Raw genomic sequence first — 19249 nt, 5'->3', positions numbered from 1 at the left:
TTGCTTTCGAGATAGTACATCGAGCTCAAGATCCCTGCTCCGAAGTTGTTCCTGAAGATGAGGGGCTCTCAGAGTTACCTTTCGAGATTGAGATCATTTCGAGGTCACTACATTCGAGGTCATGTATCATACTTTGCAGGCTCGATTTACAATCGTAGAGCATACCCTAACCCTCATGAGACCATTTAATGCGAACTCAGCTTTCGAGGTCATATTTACTATGGCTCGAAATCTGGGTATAACAGATTAAAATATTATTATTTAAACATAATCTGATAACTCATTAGTTATTTTTAAATTGTTTAAAATAACTAATATTTTATTTTTAATATATTGGATATATTAAATATAGGATATCATTTTTTCAGAACGATACTTTTCAGGGATAGAAAAATATCGTGAAATCTCTCTGAGAAAAAGAGAACAATGCTACAAACATAGATCACCGTTCTTCACAAACTTAGGTCCAAACTTTATCAGATCTCATGTGTTGAGAACATCTGATAAATAGATTTTGCCTATTATTTTGTATAGCGAGCCCACACTCGTTCTTTGTGTGCTGAGAACATTTTGGAAGATCTTGGTGTGAGATCTCAAGGATTTTTGCCATACAAAAAGATAGCAGCAAGGAAGGACCTGAGATAATTTTCTATTCATGTCTTTGATTCAATGTATATATATATATATATATATGTATGTGAAGAAGTAGATCTAGAAATCTTGTGGGATTAAATTAACAATTTTGATTGTTGTTCCTCTACGTATAATCTCTGATTTGATCTATAAAAACCAACACATATCCAGTGATAGGAAAAATCGGTCTTTGGTATTGTAGCAAACTTCCTGTGCCACAAGTCATGCCAAGTTCCTCAAAAAATGTGAACGCCCTCTATGGAAAAATCAGCTGTTTTTCATCAGTTTACCATTCAAGCTCAATGAAGACAATAACCCTACCAAGGCAAGTCACCCAGGCATGAACCCAGAGCATCAGAAAATAGCAACCGAAGAATGCAAAGAATTACAACAACAAGGATTGATTGAACCAACCACCTCTTCATGGGCATGCCAAGCTTTCTATGTCAATAAGAGATCAGAACAGACTCAAGGAAAACAAAGACTGGTCATCAATTACAAGCCATTGAACGAATTTTTGACAGATGATAAATTTCCCCTACCAAACAAGAATTTGCAATTTGAAAGCCTGTCAAAGGCTCAAATATTTTCGAAATTCGATCTAAAGGCGAGATTTTGACAATTGGGTATCAAACAAGAAGATAGGCCCAAAACGACCTTCTGCATTCCAAATCACCACTAACAGTGGACTGTCCTTCCCTTTGGTCTCAAAACAGCCCCATCATTGTTCCAAAAGGCCATGACTAGAATCTACGACCCCATTCTAGGTAAGGTAATGATCTGCATTGATGATATATTGCTTTTCTCACAAGATGAACAAGTCCATCACATTCTACTAGCCCAATTCATCTCTCTCACAGAAGCCCATGGGGTCATGTTATCCGAAAAGAAGATGATCATTGAACAAGCCCAAATTGAATTTCTGGGAATAAAGCTTATTAAAGGCCAATATGAGACCCAACCTCACATAGCCCAAGAATTACTAAAGTTTCTTGTAAAGGACTTCACAAAGGTTCAAATCCAACAGTTCTTAGGAATTGTCAACTATTTATGGGATTTTGTCCTACGACTTTCGGAAATGACAAGAGCACTCAGTGACATGCTTAAAAAGAGAACTCCACCATGGTCACAAGAGCAAACTGTAGCAGTCAAAAAACTAAAAGAGATGATGCAGATACTACCACCTTTGCAGATTCATTCTGATGGAAAAAGAATCCTGCAGACAGACGCTAGTGATCGATATTGGGGAGCTGTCCTACTTGAACAAGACAAGACAGGGAAAAGAAAAGAGTGAATACAAGACAGGGTAAAATATCATTCTACTCTAAAAGAATTATTGGTGATAATGATGGATATTACAAAATTCGAATTTCATCTGATAAGTCATCATTTCTTGGTAGAAACAGACTTTGCCGCGTCAAAATGAATGATCGGTCTGAAGAAGAGCAAGACGACAAATGCTCAACTTTTAAGATTGACAGTCTGGTTTGACAACTACTCTTTTGACATTAAACACATCCAAGGAAAAGACAATACTGTGGCTGATTTCTTATCCAGATCACCCCTGCTATAAATCTAGCCTCAGGATACTCACCAAGAACAATCCCCATCGTCGCCCAAAAATCTTCACATACCATCCCACTCATACTCATGATGGCTTCTTCCTCTTCTGTCAAACACAATCAATCTTTTCCATGGGATGCAAAAAATATCCTTTCGAAGACGTCCCACAAATCAGCCAGAGAAAGAGCAACTCACAGAGCAATCTTTCTTCAGAATTTTATGATTTCCAAACTTGGACCTTCTATACAAAATGACTTTGGAATCCATCCAAAGTATCCATTTTCCCAAATCCTACCTCTTCGAGATGCTATCTTCACACCAAAACCAGTAGCTCACTTTTTCTGTTATTTGGCCAGTGTTTTTACCATAGTTGTCGAGGTACAAACTATGTCCTTGCACACATCCATAAAATCATTCTTGAACCAAGAAAGGTTCAAACCAACTTACCAAGTCCAAATGGACATTCTGTCCTAGTTCGCTCCATTGGAAAAATGGAAAAAGGGTCTTATCGGCTGAATGGAAAAAGGTCCAGAATAACAGTCCCACTTTTATCTACCCACCAGGCCCAAATGTTGCCAGCCCAATGAACTGTTATACTGTTCTCTTTCTTAGTCTCAAGGCCAAACTTGATGCAGAATAGAATATAGTTATCAATCCAGCATTCGAAGTTTACGGGTCAAATGAAGAGCCACTATGTGGTCTTGAGGGCCAAGAATACATGGACATCCAAAAAAGTCTATTTGAGAAAAATCAGCTATACCTCCTGAATTATGGTCTAAGCCAGAAGAAGACGCTCCTTGGGAAACATTCCCTTCTAACTATACTTGCAAAATAACGAGGGCCCTTGAAGCCTTCCATATTGCAGAAAATGAAACAAATCAGGTCGCCAAACTCCAAGAAACTTTAGAGCAAAAATATCTGTCACTATACAAATTGACTGACACTGAAGGGGTAATTTTGCGAAAAAGTAATTAATTTAAAGATTCTCAAGACCCACATTACTACACTGCAGATATGCAAGATCCTTATCTATTCTAGTACACGGGAAAAAAAAATGAGAGATGAGATATACAGACTACGACGCCTACCCTCCAGTTGGCAGTGATCAGGATGAAGAAGAAACGGCAGGATGGAACCCACTTCATGAGGACCCAACATATGATTCTGACTATGGGGCCAGCCATGAAACAATTTTTAAATAAACATTATGTCTTTTAGCCTTTTATTTTGGTTAGGGAATCTTATCCCTTATCTTGTATGCTTTACTTTATGCTTTTGTCGTTTAGCCTTTTGCTTTGGACAGTGAATCTTATCTCTTATCTTGTCTACTTTACTTTATGCTTTGGTCAGGGAATTTGATCCTTTATTCGGTCCCAACTATGGTTGGTTTTGACTAGGGTGGGTTAAGTTTGTATGCCTGAGTACATGGCTATATAAGCCCATCATCTCTCTTTATGTAAGACAGAGAATTACGAAGTAATAAAATATCATAGTGTTTATTATAAAAAATATTCTTCTAAATCTTTCATTCAGAGATTTTTGAAGTAGAGATAGTATGCAATATAGATCATATCTGAAGTCAACTACTGTTAAAAGTTATTAGATTAACTTTCGAGTTAATTGATATAGCAATCTATCATTTATGATCGTAAGTCACGCAATTTGGAGTATAAGTCATGCAGATTCGTGTGAGAAATTGCTGAGTTTATTAATTAGTTAGTTTGTTTAACTAACTTATCATATGAACCCCTTAATGGTATATGGTCAAATTTATAATAAAAAAAAATTTAGGGTAAAACTAAAATATTTTTATCATCAATGTGATATTTGGTTATAGACAAAAAGTTTGGGGATAAATTTATATTAAGAAAATTAGTTAAGGTAAAAGAAGACTAACTTTACTATTTAGGAGGTATTTGAATACAATATCAAAAGTGAAGAAGTAAAAATATACTACTAACACAAATGAAGGGAGAAATTGACTAACTGTTATAAAAAGAAATGATGTGAAATTATTGTAGTAATGAAAAATTCAAAGAAATAATAATACTCTTCCGTGAAAGGTGGATTTGTAAGAAACAAAATTTACCATATCATATTATTATACCACAGTGCCACCAAATGTGTAAAACGGGGGATATGTATTATGTATGTATTAATTTGGTGTAACATTTTGAGAAACATAAGGGTGGGAGCAATAAAAAAAAAAAGCTTTGACTATTCAACTAGTTGGACCAGCTATTGATTGCGTTCGTTTCAAATTGGTCAACAATAAACTAAGACGATTACACGAATTATCATCAATCAGTCAGCCCTTTTTCCCTGCCTCATAAATTTGACTTTTCTAGCCATGTCTTTTTTTTATGAAGACTTCTTATTCACATCCATAACTTCGTGTTTTGTTTTTAAATTTTGTTTTTTTTTCTTCACGAAAAGACGTGGAAGAACTTAGTCGTCGTTTACTCAAGTGAATAAAAATGGAGTAATATGAATGTAAAAAAGAAAAAAAAGAATGAAATGAAATAAAATAAAAATTAATATAAATAAAAAAATTATTAATATTTTTTGAATCTTGCATTAAAATGATTTTTCTTTTTATTTTTTTAAATGGAATAACTATTCTACTAAAATAATGAAATAATTATTTCATTGGAATGTATCTATTAAAATAGCATTCAATACTCTAAAATGCAACCAAACAAAAAAATAAAATGAAAATTAATTAATTTCTATTTTATTTCATTTTATTACTCCCAATCAAACATCCCATTAGTTTATATCTTAAATTTGAATATAGATCTCAGGATGTAGCCCAACTAGTAGCGTGGAACAATTATTCAAGTAATGATTATTGTGAAGTGATGTTTATAAATCTAATCTAGCTTAATATTTTGTTTACATTGGTGTTTAGCTAATGTTGGCCCAAATTTTAAAGTGGGGAACATTTGTTCGTATCATTAAAAAATAAAAATCCAAATTCATTTCATGTATGGTGTACGAGCATTGAAATCTTCTTCTTGGCACTTCTTGACTTGAAATGGGCAAAACTTAATGATGTGTACTATGAAAGGAACACGTCTAGAATCATTAATTGCCCAACCATAAACTCATTAATATTTTTTTAATACACTAGACAACAAAGCAAAACGACTTTAGGGAAGACAGAGTATATTGACTAATGACCAAGTCAAAATCAAATAAGCAAACAACGAGGATTTGGCAATCAATCATATATAATTGATTTTGGCAGAGATGGACTCGAGAATGAAAGAGGATTTGGTCACCATGTACTCATTCTTTGTAGTTTAAAACAAGTCGATGATAATGTCAGAGACATGGATGCTGAAACTTAGGGTCAATTTCATACAAAATGGTTTGAAGTCTCTGGTTACCTGAACTAAGATAATGTCGAGTAATGAACATTATCTTCTGAGGAACAAGCTATCAACATATATATAATTCCTTTCTGATATAAAAAAAACACAGAAAAGCTCTGTCGTCACTGAGAATATGACAATACGACTAATAATGCACTATTGCCTGGGGCTGTGGTAGATGACAAAAAGCTTAAGAAGATAGTGGAAGTGAGCTGAACTATTACTATTTTCTTATCCTGTCCTGTGGTGTATGGTTTACATTGTAAACATAATGGTAAGAAAAAGATAACCTAAAACTGCAAGACATGGGCTAAAAATTGGCCTGCAAAGTCTGACAATGTAAAGAGTAAAAGAGAGAATAAGACGAAAACTCTGAAACAAGTCACAGGAGTTGTAGGGTGAGGATAAGATGGACACGCACTTGAAGTCTGATTACTCTTGATCTCCTTTGTTGATTTTGGCGTAGAATAATTGCTTAGTCCAGCAGCAACAGCAGGAGGCACATTGGTGGAATTGGACTTTTCAGAGAAATAACTATAATCATCAACATCATAACCTGCATTAGCGCCCCCAAATTTTGTTCATTCAGTAAGTTACAAGAGAAAGATCAGAAAAACGGCAATATTCATAAATGAAATGAACACCTACAATCAAATTTCTTCCAGCCCAAGATGAGTTTCTCTCTGTCAAACACCACCCGATAGCCAGTCATGAAGTTCTCTGTAAAAAGTTAGTTATGGTAGCATAAGTAATATAAAAAAAGGCAACTGATCCCATCAAAACTGATATTATTGTAATCCCCCACCAATAAAAAAAAATTAAAAGTGTACATTCATCTGTTGTGAAATAAGAAAGGCATAGTCACCTAATGATTGTTAAGGCCTACTTACCACACTTTTATTAACAGAGACTCCCAGGCAATAACAAGAATGTCTCATTTGTTGAGTGTGATTGATAACATTAGATTGGATTATAAGAAATAAGAAAGAAAAAAAAAAGAATGATTTAGTTGATTATTTGCAAATAATTAATTATTAGTATGATATAGATATAATAACTATCCTAAGTTTCTCAATAAGATTAAATTATCTCATTCTAGGTGGATTAATTTGATAGTTGACTTAATTTTTCTAATATATTTTCTTCTTTCACAACATAAACGCATGAGAAAAATGGTCAAATCCTATCCTACTCTTCAAAAGCAACTTAAGAGTTCCAAGATATTATTTATATCACCAATGTATACATATTTGTCATTCAATTGATTCAGTGTTATCAAATAGAGCATAAGCAATCGCTCAACTGAAAATTCCTGTCAATTATAATATTAAAGACTTACGCCCAATTATATTCAGTTCTGCACTCTTGACAACTGCCAGGCAATATACAATTTCATTCTGCAAGTCAGGTGCAGGAAGGATTACTGCTTAAAAGATGTTGCAGATAAATACAAATTCAACAACTAAAAAAGAAGAAAAAGGAGACAGAAATAAAACTTACCTGAGTGGAGATGACAATGATGGGATCATAGACAGCAAATTGACTTCCACCTTTCATAGTTAAGCGCAGACTAGGAATCAAACTAGAATTCACATCGGGACTGCCCATCATCATCCAGAAAGTGTTAGAATAGGAGGTAAATTTTTTTTTTAGAAGGAAATACAGCATAAATGTATGTGTGCTCAAAATGATAATCAACCTCATATCATAACAATATTCAAAAGGGATCCTTGAGTCAGATTGACGTCGTCTATCATGAACCTGTGAATGAAACTGCAAAAGAATGTAGATGGAATGTGAGTGAGCGCAAAATTACAAAACCATATATGGTGTCAGGATGCAGTTCACTGTTCTTCTTACACTTTCTGAAAGCCTTGTATAGGCTGGGTCAACCAAATATGTGAACGAGGTCCCTGAATCAAAAAGGGCTGCCAAATCCACATCAAATAAAGTTGTTCCAACTCGAATTTGAGTAACACTAATGTTGTATGTTGGACTGCCAGACAAAAGCAAGTATATTACGTTAATAATAATGCAATGGCAATCTTCTACTGTGCCCAAATTTAATATGGCAACTTAAATAATTATCAGCATCAAGTAAAAGAGAAATTACCACTTACTGTGATGGGTTCAAATTAAATGGGGTCTCTTCTTGATCGGGACTGCCCTTGTCACCAAAACTGATTCTTCCAACCCCATCTTGTCCAAAACACATAGAAAAAGAATTTGCTATAAACCCTTCCCTCGATAAAATGCTAGGTACTGATATCTTCTCCATTCCAAGCCCAAATAAACCATTGGGAGCTGCAACATCAAGGAATGAACCGCTTTGAACCTGTCCACAACTGCATATAATTCATGATGCATAATCATCTACCGACATTAAAATTGAAAAATGAATATTAATCAAGAATTTTAACAAAAAGTGTTGTATTATACAGAATAAACAAGATGATAACGTAACTCACCCAAAAGTGACGTATGCCTCAACAAGTTCCTGGTATTTATCTTCCCTTTTCAAGTGCAGGACATCCTCTATCAGTACTCCAGAAGTAGATGTTTCTGCTGAGACATAAGAGACCATGTAAGGGCAACTGCCTAATGTTTCAACGCAACGATTTCGATGGGCGCACATAGTGTTGTTGCAAGTAACCTTTTTGCTTGTTGACGACCCTTTAGGGTCATACATATTAAGCTGAAAATCCTGGCACAAGAAAGCATAGCTATAGATGGTTAATGAAGCGGCGACAGAGAGCATTTGAATACAGGACTACGGCATCCTGGATAAATGTACAGAATCATTCTCACATATGCATGACATTAATGTATTTTGAAATTGTGATCGCCACTCATGTTCCCTTAAAACCAACGTTGAAGATTCCTAAAGTTTTCACTTTACTCTGTAACACCTTTTTATGCAGAAATGGCACATTCGTATAGTTGCTCCAACCAATAAAAAAGAATTAATGTTCAAAATCTAAAATTGGATCCCAATCACATTCAAAATTATAAAAGAAAGGGAACATGGTTGCATTTGTTTTTTTTTTAACTTTCTATCGTATAACAGAATAGTTCATAGTCTTCTCTTTAGAAGTAAGCAGTAATAATTACATGTGGTGTTTTGGTCCAGTCAACTATGCTGACGTGGATTAGTTGACTGACTGCCTAACTGTCAAAGTTTACTATTCTTGTAATGTTTTAGTTTTATTACTCGGCTATAAAAATAGAGTAATACTCATATATAGAGCTTGACGAAACGTACAAAATTGATTTAGTTCTGTACATGTTTTAAAACATTCCAGTAATAAAGATTGAGATTCATTTTTCATTCTTGTTCTTTTTGGAGTATTGTGATTGTTCAACAGTTCTTGCATGAAAGTTATAGTTTGATTGAATATAGTGCGACAAACTAACTGTAAGTATTTGAGTTTCACAACAAGTGGTGCGGTGAGCGTGGAGGACAGTCTGAACCATGGCATCAGCAAAGTACGAAGTAGAAAAATTCACAGGCCAGAATGATTTTGGCTTATGGCGATTAAAGATGAGGGCTCTGCTTGTTCATCAGGGTCTTGAAGAGGCGTTACAAGGAGAGGCAGCTCTGGATTCAAAGCTGGATAAAAAGGAAAAGAAGATCTTGATGGACAAAGCTCACAGTGCGATAATCTTGAGTCTTGGAGACAAGGTTCTGAGGCAAGTCTCGAAGGAGAAGTCAGCAGCTGGCATTTGGTCAAAACTTGAAGGGTTGTATATGACCAAATCACTGGTAAATCGTCTTTATCTCAAGCAGGCCTTATATTCATTCAAGATGCAAGAAGACAGAACAGTGGAATCACAGGTAGACATTTTCAATAAACTGATTCTTGATTTAGAGAACATAGATGTGACGATTGATGATGAAGATCAAGCCTTGCTATTACTATGTGCTCTGCCCAAGTCGTTTTCTCATTTCAAGGAAACACTTTTGTATGGAAGAGAGACATTGTCTCTGGGTGAAGTACAATCAGCATTAAATTCGAAAGAACTAAATGATCGAAATGAGCAGAAGGCTTCTGCAAGTGGTGAAGGGTTACTAGTTCGAGGAAAATCAACCAAGAAAGACAAGAATCAAGAGAAAAGAAATACCAAGATGAAAACTGGAAGTAGTGGTGGCATGACTAATCTACGATGTTATCACTGTAAGAAGGAGGGGCACACTCGGAGGTTCTGTCCAGAAAGGCAAACCAGATCTAATTTCCAAAAATCATATGAAGGAGGAAAGGCAGCAATAGCACAGGATGGCTATGAATCAGCAGAGGCATTGATGATTGCTTTTGGGAAAACAGATGGAGAATGGATCATGGACTCGGGGTGCTCTTTTCATATGACACCTAATAAGTCCTTGTTTGATAAGTATACTGATCTTGAGGGAGGATCAGTATTACTTGGAAATGATGAACCATGCAAGATTCATGGTATTAGATCAATACGGTTCAAACTTCACGATGGAGCTGAAAGGATAATCCAGGAAGTGAGATATGTCCCTGACCTTAAGAGAAATTTGATTTCTCTTGGTGAATTAGATAAAAGGGGTTATCTGTTCAAAGGTGAAAAGGGTGCATTGGAAGTCATAAAGGATTCAAGGGTGGTCATGAGAGGAGTAATGAAGCAGGGTTTGTATTCATTAGAAGGAGAGGTGGTAATTGGGTCAGTAGCTTCAGTGACTGATAAGGAAATGTCAAAGACTGAGCTGTGGCATAGGCGATTGGGGCATGTAAGTGAAAGAGGTCTGGTGGAGCTCTGTAAACAAGGCCTTCTGGGTGGTGACAAAGTGGAGAAACTAGAGTTTTGTGAACACTGTGTCTATGGCAAGGCTTGTAGAGTGAAGTTTGGAGTTGGACAACAAAGAACAAAAGACATCTTGGATTTGATACATGCTGATCTATGGGGCCCTTCAAGGACATTATCACACTCGGGTGCAAGGTATTTCTTGTCCCTTGTAGATGATTTTTCAAGGAAATTGTGGATCCATATTCTCAAAACTAAAGATGAGGTGTATGAGAAGTTTAAGGATTGGAAGACAATGATTGAGAATCAAAAGGACAAGAAAATCAAGAGGTTTCGAACAGATAATGGCCTGGAATTCTGTTCAGATTTTTTCAATGATTATTGCAGAAAGGAGGGGATTGCAAGACAGAAAACAGTGGTGAATACACCCCAGCAAAATGGTTTGGCAGAGAGGTTCAATAGAACTATACTCGAAAGAGTAAGATGCATGCTCTTGAGTGCTGGGGTCCCAAAGATTTTTTGGGCAGAAGCTGTAACAACAGCTTGTTTCCTAATTAACAGATGCCCATCTAGAGCCTTGAATATGAAGACACCAGAGGAGATTTGGTCTGGTCATCCCCCCACTTATGACAGACTAAGGGTGTTCGGGTGTGTTGCCTATGCACATATAAGGCAAGATAAATTGGAACCAAGGGCATTGAAGTGCATGTTTATTGGTTATCCAGAAGGCATTAAAGGGTATAAACTGTGGTGTTTAGTAGATGGGCACAGGAAATGTATAATTAGTAGGGATGTGGTGTTCAATGAGTCTGAAATGGCTTATAAGACAACATCAAATACCAATAAGGAGCAATCAAGTTCAGTTCCAGAAAGTGCTATGTTTGAGGTGGAGCCTGCTGAAACTTCCCAAAGAAATTCAGATAGCAACAATGCACCTGAAGCAGAAGAGTTGGAAGGGATGCAATCTGAAGAAGAAGAAGAGAGAACTGACTATCTATTGGCTCGAGACAGAACCAAAAGACAAATTAAGCCTCCTGAAAAGTTTGGATATGCTGATTTTATGAGTTTTTCATTTGTAGCTGCCAGTGAGGTGTTCAATGATGAACCAAGGAGTTATAAGTCAGCAATGTCAAGCAATGATAAACTTAGATGGAGGGAAGCAATGGAGGAGGAAATGAAGTCACTTCTTGATAATCACACTTGGGAATTAGTCAAGAAACCAGCCTGTGCAAAACTGGTCAGTTGCAAGTGGATCTATAAGATCAAAGAAGGTATTCCAGGAGTTGAACAAGGCAGATTCAAGGCAAGGTTAGTGGCTAGAGGTTTCACACAGAGAGAGGGCATCGATTATAATGAGGTGTTTTCACCTGTAGTAAAGCATAGATCAATTAGAATACTGTTGGCAATGGCTGCAAAGTTTGATCTAGAGCTGGAACAGATGGATGTGAAAACAGCCTTCCTGTATGGAGAACTTGAAGAGGTTATCTACATGAGACAACTTGAAGGGTTTGAAGAGAAGGGAAAGGAAGACTATGTCTGCAAACTACACAAATCCTTGTACGGGCTGAAGCAATCCCCCAGGCAGTGGAATAAAAGATTCAATGATTTCATGTCAAGGATTCATTTCAGCAGGAGTAAGTTTGACAACTGTGTTTATTTTAAGTTTGTCAATTCAGATACTTTTGTAGTCTTGTTACTTTATGTGGATGATATATTGCTTACAAGCAATGACAAGGCTGAGATTGCAAAAGTGAAAGCAGAACTTAAAAGGGAGTTTGAAATGAAAGACTTAGGTGCTGCCAGGATGATTTTGGGGATTGAAATCAAAAGCGATAGGAAGAAGAAGTACCTGTTTCTGTCTCAAGAAAGGTACTTGAGGAAGGTGTTAGATAGATTTGGTATGACTGAAGCTAAACCAGTAACACTTCCTATGCCCCAGCAATACAAATTAAGTAAGGATTTGGTACCAAACTCAGAAGAAGATAAGGAAGTTATGGCTGAGATTCCTTATGCAAATGCAGTAGGCTTGTTGATGTATGCCATGGTTTGTACACGGCCTGATATAGCATACTCTGTAAGTTTGGTAAGCAGGTTTATGTCAAATCCAGGAAAGGTGCATTGGCAGGCTTTAAAATGGATACTTAGATACATTAAAGGCTCTCTTGGAAAGGGTCTATTGTATGGTGGAGCAGATTGGAATAAAGCAGATGCAATAGAGGGATTTGTGGATTCAGATTATGCTGGTTGTCTGGATACCAGGAAATCACTTACAGGGTACATATTTACTGCATTTGGAACAGCTATTAGCTGGAAAGCAAGCTTACAAAAGGTAGTGGCATTGTCCACGACAGAGGCAGAATATATAGCACTTACAGAGGCATTAAAGGAGGCACTGTGGCTTAAAGGAATAGCAAGGGAACTTAAGCTTCAAGATCAGATTATCACAGTTCATTGTGATAACCAAAGTGCCATACACCTATCAAAAAATCAAGTCTATCACGAGAGAACTAAGCACGTGGACATAAAGTTGCATTTTATTAGAGAAGTTATCTCAGAAGGAGGAGTACATGTTCAGAAAATTGCTACTGAGAACAACCCATCTGATATGATTACTAAAGTATTACCAAGTAGCAAGTTTTATTACTGCCTAGACTTGATTCAACTCAAGTAAAGATCTCATCTTACATAGTTACTGTACCAAGGTGGAGATTTGTGGTGTTTTGGTCCAGTCAACTATGCTGACGTGGATTAGTTGACTGACTGCCTAACTGTCAAAGTTTACTATTCTTGTAATGTTTTAGTTTTATTACTCGGCTATAAAAATAGAGTAATACTCATATATAGAGCTTGACGAAACGTACAAAATTGATTTAGTTCTGTACATGTTTTAAAACATTCCAGTAATAAAGATTGAGATTCATTTTTCATTCTTGTTCTTTTTGGAGTATTGTGACTGTTCAACAGTTCTTGCATGAAAGTTATAGTTTGATTGAATATAGTGTGACAAACTAAACTGTAAGTATTTGAGTTTCACAACATTACAAAATAAAAGGGAAAAAAAAAACCTCCAATACCAGTGAGCAGACGAATAATGTTAAAAGAAATGACTCGTAATGGGCAGACTTTTGAGAAAATATCATTTTAGATTTAGATAATATTATATTAAAAAAATGAATAAGGAGTGAAAATATGCAGAAAGCATACAGAGGAAAAAGTTGTGCCATCAGTAGGAGCACATCGGTTGCAGTCACAGGGCACCCAAAATAGGTCACTTCCAGTATCCAAAGCCACCATGAACATCATTCCCGGAGTACCCAACTTGACCGTCGTATAATGCAGACTACGTTAATCTCCAAAATTATTTCAAGAAAACAAAAAAGAAATTTTAGAAACCCCTCCCCAAAAAAAGTAACAATAAACGAAAAACCCTGAGTTCAAGAACCTAAAAATGGAACAAAAACGAAAGATAGAAACATACAATCCCAAATTGCTGATCCGAAAGGTTGAGTTTCCTTCGGAGAAGGCGAGCGGCGCATCGATTTCAGAGAGCTTCCGGCCACGGAGGAGGCGATCGCGGTCGGCCAATTCGGCGTAGTACTCGTAGCTTCCCTTCTCCGGCAAATTTTGAGGCGGAGAGAGCTTGCCGGCACCGGCAGTCTCGGACCACTTCTTGACGGGCTCGGAGAATCGATGGTGCATCTTGAAGCTGAAGATGCGGCCATGGCAACTCCGAAACCCCCAGATCAAAACCAAGAAGGAAAAAACGACGACGGTTTTGGTCCCGAAAGGGAGCATTGGCAATGGCATCTCTTCCTTAGCAAAATCTTGGCATGGGAGGAAGGAAGGAACCCCCTTTTACTTACCAGATCTTGGAGTTGCAGAGAGAACAAAAGAGAGAGAGAGAGTCGAGTGATTTTTTCACTGTTCTTTCTTTCACTGAAACTTTTGGGTCTTCTTTTTTGGGTCCCACTTTCTTCTGTCTGTGACAGTTAGGGAGGTTATATTGGCAGTTTTTTTTTAATCCAATTTATTATTAATTTTAAGTTTTCATTAATTAATTTATATAGTGTTTCTTCACATAATTAATTAGATATAATAATTTAAGAAAAATTCCGAAACAATTTTATTGATAAACTCTTGTTGCTTAAACCCTGTTACAGCAAAACTCAACGTTAAAAAATAAAAAAATAAAAAATCCTAATATTATATCTACACTTAATTTGTAATTTTTTTAAAAGATGAAATGAGGTGCCAACGACGTCGTTTTTGAGACTCTCAAAGAGGTGAGGTAGAGTTGGTGAAGCCAAATCTATCAGAGAGGTTGGTTCGCGTCAATGGCGAGAGAAGCTCCATCTGGTACTGCGTAAATTGAACGTCGTGAACCAACGGGTTATCGGTTCGACCCGGTGGTGAACCCGAATAACATGCCGGAACTGCCGATGAGCAACCGCTGCATATACATTCCCTTCTCTCAACTACACCATTCTTCACAACACCATATTCATTCGTTTTCATTAGAATTTGTATATACATTTATTAATACAGACAGCTTTAGAATTTCAATGAATCCTAACCTTGTCTTCGATCAAATTCAAGATTCCGCTTCTTCCATCGCTACTAGATTGGCTGGAATCACGAAAATCACAAAACCAGTTTGAGCTCAGATATTAAGACCTCAAGGAAGAAGAAGAAGAAGAAGAAGAAGAAGAAGAATTGAGAAACCTGTGATTGGAACATCTATGAGGCTTGAGGAAGTCGGGAATGGCAGGTCCAACAGGTCGCCGAGGCTTGGGACAAAGAGGCCGGTCATTGCTGCTGCCATAGCTGAGCTTAAGCTTGTTCGGGTTTGAGTCCGAATCTGACTCGAAAACATTGCGTTTCACAACTAAATGATGCATTTCTTTCTATGGCCGATTTTTCCTAGTCTCTGTAACTATTTGTTTTGGTTAAATGGGTTTATTTTAAGAAAAGCCATGCATGCATTTATATATATATTTTATACGTATGTGGCAGAGGGAGAGTGAATATGAGTAACATGTGGAACCACGTTGAATTGAAGACCCCGTTCAAGTGAAAGAAGAATAGAGCTTTTTGGTTGGCCGAGAGTGATTATAGGACGATAAAATTCACTACTTGGGTTTCATTTCCTTATGTTTCTCTTATTACTCAGCACTAACCACAATTTGTTTGGAATTTTTGGTCCAAGTATATGGCAACGACAACGCTTTCACCTCACGCTAAACCAATTTTCAGTCATTTCTTCTTACAAGTGGGTCACTTGCTTTCTTCTGATGACGGTATATGCCTAAGACCAATTGGTCAGAGAATCATCAAAGTCTCTTGCTTTACATCTTATTTCTACTCTTTCAACCCCCAATTGCAATACATCTTATTTCAACTGTTTTCACTTGCAGGGTAAAATAATGCTTAGTGGGTGTAATAGTAATTCAAATAAGTGAATTACATCTATAGATTAGTCACTAATTAGTATCTGACATACAAGGATAGCCTTGGCAAACAACTTGATGCTTAAACGGAAAATTTTGCAAACAATGCAAACAAAAATGGAGATCAGTGGAAGAATTTTCAATTTTTCGTGTTGTCATTAATTCTCTGTTGAATAAAACAATTAGTAGCAATACAATACAAATCACTGATAATATACATCCCAGTCAAACTTAGGTTGTGAAAAGATCTCATAATCAATAGGCCCCCCATCGACAATGCTGTCAACTGTTTGTATGCCTCCCAAAAGAGCTGGTTGAAAACCATCACCATTAGAAGGCAGCAGTTTATACATTACCAGCAACCCAAGGGTAAAAATAGCTTGCAGCTTCGTTGAATCTCCTTGAACCGAAAAGAATAAGAGCATCGAAATCAGGAACATATCGACACTGAACCGCATGATACACAATACTGTGTCCATCAACTTCCCATCATTCCCAGCAGGAAAGCCTCTTACTCTATAAACAAAGAGGAAGTTGTACTTATCAACCACATACCTATACCCGAAATAAACTGCACCAACAGGAACCACAAGCGGAGCAAATGAAGCATATATCATGGTCAGGGCAAATATTGTCAAATTGAATGCGTAGTATTGAGCGAAATCAAATGTCTGCTTCGGGGCAGTTGAGGTTCTGTTGATTGGATATACAGAAAGATCGTGTCCCTGAAAATCAATCTCAATCTCCCTTGGAGAATCATATGTGCCATTAGCCACCAAGGGTCTCCGAAGACTATCTGTTTCCTGATTCTCAAGTGGGTATCCTTCGGTTTGTTCTGGGACAAGTTGAAGCATGTCATTCTTCCGAAATTTCTGTAATCTCTTCTTTATCCATGGTATTGGAGCCAGTAGATCATAAGAAATTCCCAAGAAAGTACTTGTGATCAGAAATGCAAGAGAAGAGAGGCACGACCTTGACAAGAATGACGCACTCATGTATTGCTCAATCTTCTTGCAATCTTCACCATCCAGATAGCACCGCCCCATTCTTAGGAGAGTTCCCTCCAAGGATGATTCAACTAAAGCCCTAAGGAGGATAAGATTCACGAGGAAGAAACACACCATCTTCAAAAGTGCAGCTCTTTGCTCACCAGACACAGTGAGATGTCGTTCAAACTTGGAAAGATAAGAAAGAGCAGAAGGGATCACTATATACATACTCACAAATACAATGACATTGGGCAAGAACTGAAAGATAAGGCTTCCAAGCCAACTCGAGCTTAACACCAAAGCTAACCATGACTGGGCATTATCCATAGCTTCAGCATTTATTATCCGACCGGCACTCTTTACAGCACTGATAACAGCAAGAGGAGAGCTAAAGAACAGAAGCATCAACAGTAAACATGTGTTGACGAACACTCTACGCAATCTCAGCGAAAGCTTTGACGATCCCAAGTGATTCCAGTAAATATCTGTTGCCAAAGGTGCCCTCTCAACTTTCCATTGGCTCCTCTGTAAACGCAGTTCCATGAGGGAGAAGAATTTTCCTATCCGCTTCTTCTTCTCATTTCGAAAATCCTGAACTGCTTTATTGGCTGTGTACACATCCTTAAACACTACAAATGTAACTCCAGCACCAAGTGCGCGACCTTCTTTGTAAGCTGCCAGTTCAGTCTCTAACTCAGCTCGCAATTCCTGCAATCTTCTTAGCTTATCATCATCCGTATAGCCTAATCTAGACATTATCTGATGCCACAAATCACACACCACCTTCCATAGGTAACGAAACCGACCCCATAAACCATTCGAATACTCACCTTGGTCATCTTCCGGCAAGATCCGAGAGTCAATTCTAGCTACTAACCATGTTATATCATCCCTAACCTTCACTAATTCCGAAGCTAAATCGTCCAACGCACACAAATCCATTGGTAAAATTACCCTGAAAACCTTTCCAGGGTACTTGTGCTGAAAATATTCGTGCAACAATGTCCTATCCGAACCTAAAGTTTTCGGTATGCCCTGCACCATTATAGTAAAAATTGCAGTAGAATTTGCGCTTGGGTCACTCAAATTCCCATTTCCATCCCTAAACCTAGTGATTTTTAACCGTTCTTCAATAGCAGAAATACCAAAGTGCACGAAACCAACAACCACAACCACAAAAAGAAAATGCACCCAAAGCAAAGCCGAACCTTTTTCGATGTGATTAATAGTCGTCTTCGAAAATTCATCGGCTAGAACAGCTTTCCCACCATAAAGATTAAGAGGAAGCATTACAAATATCGACAATACAGCAATGGACAAAAGCAATCCGCAGCTACCGCCCTCGATCAGCAAGAATTGCGAGGCATCGGCACCGCAGTGGCGAGCAATTTCACGGCCAGTGGCGTGCCATACAGCGAGGAGCTTGGTTAGTAGAGCAGAAGGCCCAGGCATGCGGTGGTGGTCACTGCGAAGCTTTAAGAAGACGAATATGAAGACGCAGAAGAATGCCCCAATCGCCGAAATGTTAATCAAATACTGGATATTACCATACCACGCTCCGAAATCATCGAAACCGCCGCTTCCATCATCGGATGATGGAGGAGGAGAGAGGGTTTGGTTTGCGGAGGCGAAAGGGGGTACTGCCAAAAGCAGCTGATGGGGATCCATGGCGGTCGATGAGAATTAGGATTCGAACAGCAAAGATTTGGGATTTATTTGCTGGGATTGGAGGTAGAATGAGTCTGGGTCTAATTCAAAGGGTTTCTTCTTCATATGGAAAATCACAAACACAATTTTCGAATTTCGAGGAGAAACTCGGAATCAAATTTTCGAAAGAACGAATTTTGATTCGTTAGGGTTTCCCAAAATTTTAGAGGGAATTCGATTTAATGTCAGTCGAGTTCTTTGTTTGGTTGCCGAGAAAGTGGGCATTGAATTGAGAATGGACCAGAGAAGACGGCTAGGTGAAGAGAGGTAGACGAAGTAATAGTTGCTTTCATCTAATATTTTCTGGAAGATATGTATTGTTAATATTATGCATTTTTCTTTATATATATAAAAATTATAATTAAAAGATAATATGTGATCAAAATAATCTTGTCGTGCATACCCTAAAAATTATTAGTTTTGAATTTGAAAATGGAAATTCGAGTTTTTATACTTGATGAGTTGTCATAAACTAGGACTTCTAATCATTTAAAAAAAAAATGTCAAATTTTTTGACAATATCTAAAATACTCATCTCTTAATTTTTCCTTAATTTTTCCATCCACTTCCTCTTCCCTCTCTCTCCTTCTCTCTCCCTCAACTCATTCTTAAAATCAACAAGTAAGCTAAAATATAAGAGAACTCCATGTAATAGCAAATATTCCTTACTTAGATACTAAAATACTGCATTTCAAACACATCTCGGCATGATTTTTAGGTTTTTTTGCGATTTTTTTTCAGATCTAAAACTTTGAAATTTGCAGAAAAT

General features: G+C 37.2%; 3 protein-coding genes across 3 annotated transcripts; all 3 read right to left on the bottom strand.

Annotated features, from left to right (window-relative positions):
- Positions 1 to 5772: 5772 nt before the first annotated feature.
- Positions 5773 to 14285, bottom strand: LOC133808969 (aspartyl protease family protein 1). Its single transcript, XM_062245905.1, has 10 exons — positions 13816 to 14285; positions 13542 to 13677; positions 8042 to 8277; positions 7694 to 7918; positions 7434 to 7569; positions 7273 to 7346; positions 7074 to 7173; positions 6913 to 6970; positions 6222 to 6293; positions 5773 to 6129 (listed from the first exon to the last, which is right to left on the bottom strand). Exons 1-10 carry the CDS (start codon positions 14142 to 14144, stop codon positions 5864 to 5866), a joined length of 1632 nt encoding a protein of 543 aa, XP_062101889.1. The 5' UTR covers positions 14145 to 14285; the 3' UTR covers positions 5773 to 5863.
- A 104-nt stretch (positions 14286 to 14389) lies between these two features.
- LOC133808985 (uncharacterized) lies at positions 14390 to 15784 on the bottom strand. Its single transcript, XM_062245906.1, has 3 exons — positions 15060 to 15784; positions 14912 to 14963; positions 14390 to 14822 (listed from the first exon to the last, which is right to left on the bottom strand). The coding sequence occupies exons 1-3, from the start codon at positions 15233 to 15235 to the stop codon at positions 14613 to 14615; spliced, it is 438 nt and encodes a 145-aa protein (XP_062101890.1). The 5' UTR covers positions 15236 to 15784; the 3' UTR covers positions 14390 to 14612.
- A 124-nt stretch (positions 15785 to 15908) lies between these two features.
- Positions 15909 to 18789, bottom strand: LOC133808953 (CSC1-like protein At4g35870). The gene has a single exon (XM_062245904.1). The coding sequence runs from the start codon at positions 18439 to 18441 to the stop codon at positions 15988 to 15990; it is 2454 nt and encodes an 817-aa protein (XP_062101888.1). The 5' UTR covers positions 18442 to 18789; the 3' UTR covers positions 15909 to 15987.
- Between the last annotated feature and the right edge of the window lie 460 nt (positions 18790 to 19249).

The sequence above is a fragment of the Humulus lupulus genome, chromosome 1 (genome assembly GCF_963169125.1).
Source record: "Humulus lupulus chromosome 1, drHumLupu1.1, whole genome shotgun sequence".
NCBI lineage: Eukaryota > Viridiplantae > Streptophyta > Magnoliopsida > Rosales > Cannabaceae > Humulus > Humulus lupulus.
This window is presented reverse-complemented; position numbering and strand designations above follow the sequence as displayed.